The sequence below is a fragment of the Xenopus laevis genome, chromosome 7L (assembly GCF_017654675.1).
Source record: "Xenopus laevis strain J_2021 chromosome 7L, Xenopus_laevis_v10.1, whole genome shotgun sequence".
NCBI classification, from domain to species: domain Eukaryota; kingdom Metazoa; phylum Chordata; class Amphibia; order Anura; family Pipidae; genus Xenopus; species Xenopus laevis.
Genome location: NC_054383.1, coordinates 130,430,442 through 130,441,446, shown reverse-complemented (window position 1 = coordinate 130,441,446; position 11,005 = coordinate 130,430,442). Strand labels below are relative to the sequence as shown.

The 11,005-nt window shown below is 37.3% G+C and overlaps 1 protein-coding gene across 1 annotated transcript in view; it reads right to left on the bottom strand.

Moving 5' to 3' along the window:
- Positions 1-2,519: 2,519 nt before the first annotated feature.
- Positions 2,520-11,005, bottom strand: part of LOC108697062 (B-cell receptor CD22) — a 32,453-nt gene continuing 23,967 nt past the window's right edge. The window contains exons 6-10 of the mRNA XM_018226733.2: positions 9,991-10,087; positions 7,942-7,999; positions 5,933-6,012; positions 4,612-4,675; positions 2,520-2,805 (exon numbers count right to left, since the gene is read on the bottom strand). Of these exons, the coding sequence (XP_018082222.2) occupies positions 2,698-2,805; positions 4,612-4,675; positions 5,933-6,012; positions 7,942-7,999; positions 9,991-10,087 (407 nt within the window). The 3' untranslated portion in view covers positions 2,520-2,697. The remainder of the gene's footprint in view (positions 2,806-4,611; positions 4,676-5,932; positions 6,013-7,941; positions 8,000-9,990; positions 10,088-11,005) is intronic.

The window sequence follows — 11,005 nt, the reverse complement described above, 5'->3', positions numbered from 1 at the left end:
GAGACTGTGACATATTTACAAAAGTAAGGGCAAAGGGGTGTATTTACTAAAATTTAAACTGGCTCATCCAAAAGGAATATTCAAAAAATTTTCTTGATTGTTTGAAATGTGATAATAAATAATCGAATACGTCGGTTCAGCAGAATGTGTTGAAATGTTGAACATTATTCTGCTCTAAGGGGTGTTGTAACTTAGCAGCAATTAACTTTTATCACTTTTCTGTGCTGGAACCAATTACATCCAGCATAGAATTTAAACTTGAAATTGGATTTTTTTTTAAACATTTAATTTGATTTTCATATAGACAAAATGATTCAATATGATTGATTGATATTATGCTGACTCTGAAAAAAAAGTATCAATCTTTGCATTGGTTATTGTTGGTCCATGACTTTGGATTTTGTTAAGTTTTAAAGTATTTTAATTAAGATATTTTTCAGGCCAGATTAAGGAGGGGGTCATTCCTGGAGACTCCTATAGAAGGTTACTATACAGAAACATAAAATCTCTGTGCTTACACATAGCAATCCCACTGCCCTAGTGACCACTGAGCTAATTTTATCTTACCAAACCAACCAAGTTGCTTTTGATTGGTCTTTTGCAGATGAAGCTAATTTCTGATATCACTTTATATTCTTTGTGAAGAATGTTGTCTGAAATGTTTAAGATATGAAAAAATATATAGTATTTGTCTTTGCAGTTTGATGCTCCCTCATGGTAACCCATGCTGGAGTTAGGATTTGGACAATTATATTCTGTGCTTGAATTAGTGTATTTATTTATATATAAAAATGTAAATAAGAAATCCTTATCTTTCTTATGACTGGCACTGCTTGTAGAAAAAAATATCTTTATATATTAAATTATATAACCCCATAGTGTTTCACGAAATACTTTTTATGAAGGACCCTGCCTTAGAATTATATTATTATGACTCTCACATATACAAGTATGGAAAAAATGTTTAAAATTAATAATGTGCCTTCTACTATAAATTGAAAGTCTGTTAGGTATTTCTTGAGAGTTCAGTGATGATATTAATGTTCAGTGCTGCAGATTAGCAATATAGAAAGTTTCAAAGTTTCATCAAGGTACAAAGAATGCATTAGCACTTGAATAGGGAGCTTTAATCCAATCTCTCTTCAAAATTGTTCATCCTCTGTATTTAGTTGGATAAAACGTGCAAATTCACTTTTTAGAAGTGAAACATGGGGGTGCCATTTCACTGTAGAAATAAAGCTAGTCGAGTCTTGAGTTGCTGAGGGTCATCAAGTCAATAAGGAGCAGATTTACTAAGCTCGAGTGAATGTTCGAATTTCAAAAAGTTTGAATTTCAAAGTAAATTTTTGGGTACTTCGACCATCGAATAGGCTATATTCGACCATTCAACTTCAATTCAAACTATTCGAATTAAAAATCGTTCGACCATTCGATAATCGAAGTACTGTTTCTTTAAAAAAAACTTCGACTTTATGTTAGCCTATGGGCTACCTATTTGGCAGGATTGCCAAATTTGTTGAAAAAACTTGGAATTTGATATTCGAATTAGAAGTTTTTTAATTCGATGGTCAAATTTCGAAGTTTTTTGTACTTCGAAATTCGACCCCTGATAAATTTGCCCCTTACTGTTGCCCAAGTCACATTAAAAAATTGCTCATTGTTCTGTAATTTCAATTATTAAAATATAAATGGCTGACCCTCACTAGCTATAAGGATCTGATATTGGAGGCTTCCCAGTTGTATCTTTGGTCCACTTTGTCCAAAAACTCTCAGAAGATGGAAGTAGTAGACCACTGATTAGAGATATTTAGGCATTACAATGGAACCATAGGGGCGAATTCACTAAGATTCGTAGTTGCGCCAGGCGCAACTTCGCCGCACTTCGCCGCACTTCGCCACACTTCGCCACACTTCGCCACATTTCGCAAGGCGTAGTTTTGCCAGCGCTTCGTATATTCACTAAAATCCGAAGTTGCGCTCAGGGGTAGCGTAAGGTTGCGAAGTTGCGCTAGCGTTGATTCGCTAAGTAAAGCGAAGTTACGCTAGCGAAGGCTAATTTGCATACGGCGCGAAATTCAAATTTCAATGGAGGAATACGTATCAGCACTACAAATGGCTAGAAAAGCTTCAAAACATCAAATAAAATTTTTATTTTGCCCTACACATGTGCCCACTGTCTAGGTTAGTTGCCATGAGTCAGGAAATGTAGGGGGGAAGGAGGGGAGCCCCTAAAATTTTTTCCATCTTTTTCAGCCTATCACCCATAATGTAGAAAACACGCCAGCGTTTTTTGGGACTTAGAAAATTTTTTGACTTTTTTTTAAACAATCCCTATCTACTCTATTGCGCTTCGCCAGGTCTGAGGTGGCGAAGGAAGTCTAGCGTAAAAGGTAGCGTTCAGTACACTGCGCGCGTTAGTGAATTTGCGTAGTTACGTCGCTAGCAAAACTTCGCCAGGCGTAAGGGTGCGAAGTAACACTAGCGAAACTACGCCAGCGTTCGTTAGTGAATTTGCGCAGTAACGAAAATGACAAACGCTAGCGAAGTAATGCTAGCATTCGGCGCTTAGTGAATTTGCCCCATAGTGTTTCCTAGAAATATAACTCAGTAACAAATGAATGGACGAAGTTAAAAGAAAAAGCAACAAATGAACACAACACTTTACAGGTTAAATAAAACTGTTCTAAACCAAAAAGGCTAATGCTGTATACTGGCATACTGTATTTCTTCATGTTTCATCTCTTCAGCAGCTTGAGTTCTTGGCACATGTTTGATTGAAGTGTATTGGACAGTGCCTCGTTTCTTCTATTATTAAATAAAGAAATAATAAATTGTATAGTACATTGTTGATATGATACATCACCACTGCACTACTGCTGGTGTTACTAAACCTGAGAAAGCTTTTAAAGGATAAGTAAACTTTTAAAATAAGTGAATGGAAAATTAATGAGAGTGCTTTTCTAAGTACTTTTGTAATTTACATTCATGATTTATTCATTTTTTTATTCCAAGATATTAAAGGATACATGTGCTGTTAATATGAATTAATTTTGTTACAACAGCGCCACCTGCTGGTTATTTTCCCACCAGTCTGACCACCAAGTAGTCAAGGAAGTTGTCAAGAGAAAGAAAGAGGCTGTTCTAATGTTCTTGTGCTTAGGAAAGGTTTGAGAAAGGTTTCTAATTATTTTCCTAAGCAGAAGAACATCAGAGCTGCCTCTTTCTTTCGCCTGACAACTTCCTTGACTACTTGATGGTCAGACTGGTGGGAAAATGACCAGAAGGTGGTGCTGTTGTAACAAAATTCATTCATATTAATAGTACATGTATCCTTTAATATCTTGGAATAAAAAATAAATCATGAATAAATGTAAATTACAAAAGTTCTTAGAATAGCACCTTCATCAATTTGAAATTCCCTTATTTTAAAGGTTTACTTATCCTTTAATGCAATTGAACTAAGGATCATTACATTTTAAAATATTTAACTTGGTCTTTAATGCACTGGAAGAAACAAACTTTTTACATGCTCTGCCTGTGATTGATGGACATGATGATATAATGAAAAGGTTTAAGTGATAATAAGCACTTTACAACTAAATAGATGTAACCATTTGACCAAGGAAATTGAAAACTAAACATGATTTCTTATTAGGTGGCAGTTTTCTGTAAATTATTAAACTCTTTGGGGTAGGGAGTTAAAATATATCATGTTCTATAAATATAAAAAGCAGCAACAATTAAAAGGATGAGGCTTACATTTACATAGTAAAATTAAAACATTATGGGGGTTATTAAAGTCCGAATGGATTTACTATGAAATCCAAAATCAAACAAGTTTTTTGAAATTTATTACACCCCAGGGATGCAAAAAGTCCAAATCTGTCCTAAGTGGAAGTTTCTGTGGTCTGCACTAGAATTAGCCTGGAAATTCGACTATTTCTGGCTTTTCGGGCAAAAATCAAAAAAAATTGGGACTTTTTGGGAAAAAGACAGAAAAAATCAAGTGATTTAGGAAAAAGCTTCGAAAAATTGTACAATTCGTTTTTTTCCTTCGATTTTATTGAGTTTTCCCCTGATTCGATTGAATAGTGCTTTTTTTTTAATAATAAATAAGGTCAAATCGCGGATTCTAGCTTGGTCTGGCTTTTTTTATTTTAAAAATTCAGAAACATTCGGATTTTAAAAAATATTTGTTTTGAAAAAACATTAGGAAATCTAAATTAGTATATCTGTTTATGGGTAAATTTGTCCAAAAGAGCAAATCATTGGTCAATAGGACAACACATCATGGCTTATAAAGATCCAGATATAGTATTTTGCTAGTTGCCAGAAAAACTCTATGGTGGTCTACAGTAATTGCTTACTCACACCAATGAGATTATTAACTGACCGGTTTTATCAAGAAGTCTGATTAGCATCTAGTAGTTTTCAATCAAATTCCAATGGCCGTTGCTACATTTTGACCCCACTTGAAGAGGCAAGTGACATGCAAATCAAAATACTCTACCAACCTCATTTGCCTGCTTACAAGTCATTTGTACAGTAGTTTCATGTTTTATGAGGTTATTGTATAGCACACAGTTTACATTTTACAGCATAGTAACTTACATTGGGTTGTGCATACACATCTTGTCTCTCAATTTGACTGAAATAGATTCTCTCTGTGTCATTCCTGAAATATATAGAATGTAAAACTCTTGGGGGTAAATTCACTAAAGGGGGCGAATTTTTGCTTGGGAGGCTTTGCCACTCTTCTCACCAATGCTTCAGGTGCAAATTTGCTACCACTATGCCAATTCACTAAAATGCAAAGTTGCGTCTCGGCAACCAAACGTTGGCAAAGTTTCGCTAGCATTAATTCGTCAGAGCTAGCATTTCATAGCAAACTTTCGCTAGCATTCAATTCTACCTAGCGAAACTTTGTTAGTACACTTACTTTTAAGTCAGTTTTAGTGATAAGCTGTTTCGCAAATTTTTCACCCATTTCATGAATTTTGCTGGAAATTTGCGAAATTCATGGTGAAGCGCAGCAGAACAAATTCGCTCATCACTAGTCAGTTTGAATAGGGAGGTTACATATAGGTCATATATAAGTCTTTATCAGAGATGTTGGTGCAAATGTTTGGAGTGGCCACTTATTATTAAAAATGTCCAAAGTAGCAAAATAAAGACAATAGAGATCCTCTAATGTCCTAGAAATGAGTCCACCCTAAAACAAATGTGGCATGCCCCTCAAATAATAAAAAAATGTTAAAAAATAATTTTTAACAGTTACAACTTTTAACCACAATCCCACTTTACAATATGAAAAATGCCAGCGTTTTTTTGTTTTTTTTTTTAATTTTTATCACTTTTCGGCATACAGGATATGATGTCACTGACATAAGCTTGAGGAGGATGTAGCTTCATCTTATCAGTTCACCAGGTCTAAGCTGGCAAAGGAAACTCTGGTGAAAGGGGTAATGTTATGGAAAAATCTAACTTTAGTGAATTTGCAGAGTAATGCTTGTTCGCCTGATCGATAATTCACCTGGTGAAAGGGTACGCAATTTCTTTAGCAATGTACTCTTTTCGTTAGCGAATTTTTCTCTATGCCTGTTAGTAAATTAGCGATCTCCCTGCAGATTGGATTTCTGAGGAATTTTCACTAGCGACGGCCACTTTGCCCTTTAGTAAATTTGCCCCCTTGGGTGGGAAAATTGTCACATTAAGGAAGAATAGGTACAGTAATACATTTAAATGCCCCAAGAAATTTCTAAATAAATGAATTAAAGAAAAAACATCTATCTATATGAACGTAAGCACACATAATTCAATGGATGGTGTCCGTGTGTATCATTTCATTATTTAAAAGAAGATAAAGTATATATAGTAAATATAAGTGTGGGGCACAAAAATTAACCAATTCCAATCAGAAGCCATCAGTTACCTGGGATTATCTTCATTAACTGTAAAGTTGCAGTAATTGCTCTCTGGCTCTATATTCCCATACACTGGATTAATGTGTTCCTGCAGGTAGAGGGAATTTACTGAGGTATCAGAGGATAAGCATTTTTCATTAATATCCATGTATTTTTATTTTGTGAGAATCCACATTTCAGAAAGTATTTTGGGTACCTTTCTAAATACTATGAAAGACATTTGACATTACATACATGCACATTTATGCATTGTATTGTCCTTCCTACATTTTTGTTGTGATCAGAAAATTAAATATTGCTTACAAAACTATTTTGCAGCACAAAATAAATCCTGTAAACAAAAAAAAGCTATTTTATAAATAAAAAGTTTTGTCTATAGAATTTGAAATTCATTTTATACTGACAATATATATACTGGGGGCCATTTATAAACACTGGGCAAATTTGCACCTGGGCAGTAACCCACGGCAACCAATCATGATGATAGCTTTCACTGTTCAACCTGCAGCTGGCTGAAAAAAGCTAATCACTGATTGGTTGCTATGGGTTACTGCCCAGGTGCAAATTTGCCCAGTGCTTAAAAATGAGCCCCACTGTGTTCATAAAATACTTTTTATCACAATTTTGACAGCACAAAAGCTGGCTATAGGAAGTTCTACTACTTTTCTATAATAACTGTGGAAGAGTGACTAGGAAAAGGTGGAAAAAGGTCACTCTAGCCTTTAATTTCGCCCCAGGTACTGAGATAGGCTCCAGGAAGGGAGTTATTAAACAGAGAATCAGTGCTCTGTTTAAAGACTTTAGTAGCCAGGGATTCCAATCCGCAAATCCAGTCCAGAGATTGGAGTTCACCTTCCACAGGAAAGCTGTCCTGTGGAAAGACTATTTAAAGTTAATTAGAATGGGAGAGTGGGTCTCTCATCAGGGCATAGCAGGTAGGAGACCTGGCTGTGTTAGGAACTTCCAGAGGAGCTGGGAGTGCCGCCTGATCCTGCATGAAGCAGAGGGAGCCTGTGTCCCTGCCAAAGTTGTGCCAGGAGGCTGAATAAACACTACCAGGAAGGAGTCCTGTGAGTACAGGGGTGAGCCAACCAATACTGTTATGTTTTGACTGGTAGTCCACAAGGGGCCCAGCCTAGTCAGGGACTGCTCCAAAGTTGGAAGGTAGTGCCCAGTGGGCTAGGTTTTATTTTATGATTTCTTTGTATGATACAATGGTCACCCCTGTGTCTGTGCCTAATTGACTGTGCAAAGTAGGGAAAATAAACCTGTGTTTTCCTTAAAGAAGCTGTGTGTCCCTGTCTTTCTGCTCATTTCTCCTATGCTGCCTGCTCACCTTTGACTAATTCCCCCAAAAGTTACGTGTTCAAGCCACTAGCTTGCCACATAACCTACAGTATTAATTTTGTATTCACATAACCTACTGCCTGTGAATTGACAGACCCATGTTGTTCTGTATGTAACATCAATGTGCATTTTCCATTTTTAAAGGGAAAGTAAATCCTTTTAAGGAGAAAGGAAGAACATACTGTAGCTCTTCCAGCTTCTTATAAGAGTGCAAAGAGTAAAAATTTGAGAAATTCCATGCAGTTTTATACACAACACCTATATTTCTTTAAATAATTGCAGTGTAATTGCACACATTGTTTTGTCATATACATTTTGCACTGGTTAGCAAATTGCCCACAGATGGATGAAAATTTGGCTGCAAGCAGCTGATATGTGTATAAGTAGACAAGGTGCTTCCAATCCACCTCTATAAAGAATAACATTTAATCTGTTTTCTATACATTTCAAACACAGTTATGCATGATTTTATGACAGCACAATGCCACATTTACTGCATATTCTTGTTCCTGGAATTTGGAAGATGTGAAGGTGAGAATGGCAATAAACTAAAGGTGATTTTTAGTTGTATTCTACAAGTATGTAGTACAAGTGTGGCACCTGTTATCCTGTGAAATCAGGATGGTCTGTTGGAGACCAGCTAATAATCCATGGCTATTGTTGGCCTTACCTGGACAACTGACTCTACACTTCTTTTTCCAGAAGTAGTTTTCTGTAATTTTCTTGACCTAGTAGAGACATATGTGCAGGTGTTATAAATATCCATGCTCTGAAATGTCTTGAACAAATGTCTTTCCTTGTTTGTGCTACTATAAGAAGAAATGTAGTTAAAAGGATACCCTTTAATTATAGCTTAATAGATGTTCTACTTGCAGGCTAGTTTGAGACTAATTCTAAGGTCCCTTCATATGATCTTGTTGTAGAGAAACACTACCACTTCTCTTTTTACCCCAAACGTCCCATTCAAAGAATTTTGAGAAGAGAAAATAGAAGAAGGATTCATCTTGCCTGCAACAACATATTTTAGTACGGTCTATGGGTAAGGTTCTGGGAGACTTTTAGGTGGTGTCTCTTCTGTAGACATCAGCCATAAATTGAGAATCTGGCTTCCTCTTTCTACCCTAACAAAAAGGACAAGCTTTGGTTTGGTTTCTCTCCTGAACTCACTACAGTACCATGAATAGGGCCTCATTAAAATGTTGCTGTTGTTTTATAAATGTTATAATACTAGTCATCTTATATAGAGAGCATTCATTATTAAAGGGCGACACTTTTAGGAAATATGCATGCAGGTATCTAGCCTGAGTTTGCCAAATGGTACATTGTTAATTGGTTTAATTCTGCCTTGTGAGTGAAAACAAATAGTAAACACAGAAAATATAGCTTTTAATTCACATTCCTGTAGGGATAGAGAGGGTTAATTCCCCTCTGTTCCTGAAAATCTGAACCACATGGTGGGAAATCCCCTGTTTATGCAGCTACAGGGTCTCCTAGGGTCTTGGGAGGGGCTGAGCCTTGTCCCTGTGCAGCATGGCAGATATCGGAGGGCGTCACAAGGTGTTGCTGCTGTACCACTTTTCTATAAATAGGAGATTCCATGTGCTCATGGTGGATTTGCTGATTTTGCTTCAGAGTGGGAGTAAGAATCTGGCCGCCAAGCTGTAGAGGCAGGGGTGCGGCAGCCCCAAGCCTGGGAGCTAGACCAGGAGGGTCCGAAGCTCCTGATTTCCAAATCTGGATTTCTATTGTGCTCGAGCTACGGAGAGTGCTGTGAGCTGTAGTTCTGCAGAGGGGGAATTCTGAGTGCTCGCGCTATAGACAGCATTGGGAGCTGGTTGCGAGGAGTAAAGAGAGTTTATAGGGCTTGCGGTATGGACAGTGCTGGGAGCAATACCCTCAAATTTTAAAGCAAGTTATGTGCTCGGCTAGGAGAGCCTGGAGTTTCTAAGGACTTCATCGCTGTGGATGCCTGTTCCAACTCTGAAGGAGCCTACCCATCTGAGTGAATCCCAAGGGTGAGTTGTGCCTGAGGGAGGGTAGAAAAAGAATAAGGATCCAGAGTATCTCCTGTTTGTGAAACAGGCTGTTTGTGTGCCTGCCACATGGGAGCCATTATCTTGTCCAGTGGGAAAGGTATTTGGGGCATGTAGTGCTACCTGGGGACAATGGTACTCTTTTGGGGGAAAAGGGGCTGAGACTCCTTGTCTGCCAAAGGAGTTGTGGTACTTTGCCTGGTACGGAGGGCCAGGATTTGGACTGCATAAATACCCAGGGTAGTGGGTCAATTAATATGTAAATGTATTTTACTTTGCCTTTCTCTTACAAAAAGTTATTTGTTACTCAGTACTTGTGTTTGTGTGTGTAGTTGTGTGTGTTTGAATGTTTTCCTAATGGGGCCACCCGCAGGTGTATTCCCGGATCCCATTAGGTGGAGGCACTGCCATAAGAGGTAATTCCCAGTACCTTTCACTTAGCAAAGGGGACACAGGACCTGCATTGGTAAGAAAAATGTGATGTATAACCTTTGGCACAGGGGGATGGCCAAAAAGTGGTTACATTCCCTTTCCCTAGGTTTCTTGTCCTGTACATTGTGTATATGTTGTCATGTATGAAAAACATATAAATATACCATAAAGCAAATATAAATGTAAATGTGCAAGTGCCTAATTCTGCCAATATTTACAACTGTATATTTTATATTGTTACCTGAACTGCTTACCTAGCAAAGATATACAGAACAAGGCCTATTAGCATAATCAATATAACACCCGCTATGCCTCCAAGTATCATCGGCAGCTCCTCTCTGGCATATGGTGCTGAAAAAGAAAACATAATTTGAAAATTAAAAAATGATAATAATAACATGACATAATCCAAAGTATTATAATCTTCTGCTTTTCCCCCGGGGTAGTGTTCTATAGGCAGTGTCAACCAAAATCTGAACTTTCAAGGAGGAGCTTGAACTGAAAAAATCTGACAATGTGACCTGGATTTTACTACTGAAAGCTGTTCTTAGATCTACCACTGTTATCTTGTGTTACGGAGCTGCTATCTGGTTACCTTTCCATAGTTCTGTTGTTAGGCTGCTGGAGGAGTGATATCACTCCAACTTGCAGTACAGCAGTAAAGAGTGACTGAAGTTTATCAGAGCACACGTCAGATGAACAATATATCTAGCCTCATTTGAGAATTCAAAATTAAATATAAAAAAATAGGTTTGCTCTTTTGAGAAATGGATTTCAGTACATAATTTGTCTGGAGCAGCACTATTAACTGATGAGTTTTGAAGATTTTTTTTGCCATGATAGTATCCCTTTAAGGAAGAAAACAACAATGGTCACTGTCCAATGCCAATACTGCCAATACTGTTAGATTTTGAAATCACATTTTTCCCCTCCCCTTTCTCCAGAGAAAACAACCCCAACCTTGACAATCTACTCTCATAGTTTAAATCATTCATTCCCTTAATCGGTTTAGTTGCATGTCTCTGCACTCTATCCAGCTGATTTATATCCTTTTTAAGGAGCGGAGCCCAAAACTGCACTGCATACTCCAGATGAGGCCTTACTAGAGACCTATAAAGCTTTTATTCCTTGAGTTTATGCCCTTTTTATACAAGACAGAACTTTATTTGCTTTAGTAGACACCGAATGACACTACCTGGAATTAGACAACTTGTTATCTAAAAACCTTGATCCTTCTCAATTAAGGAAACCCAAACACACTGCCATTTA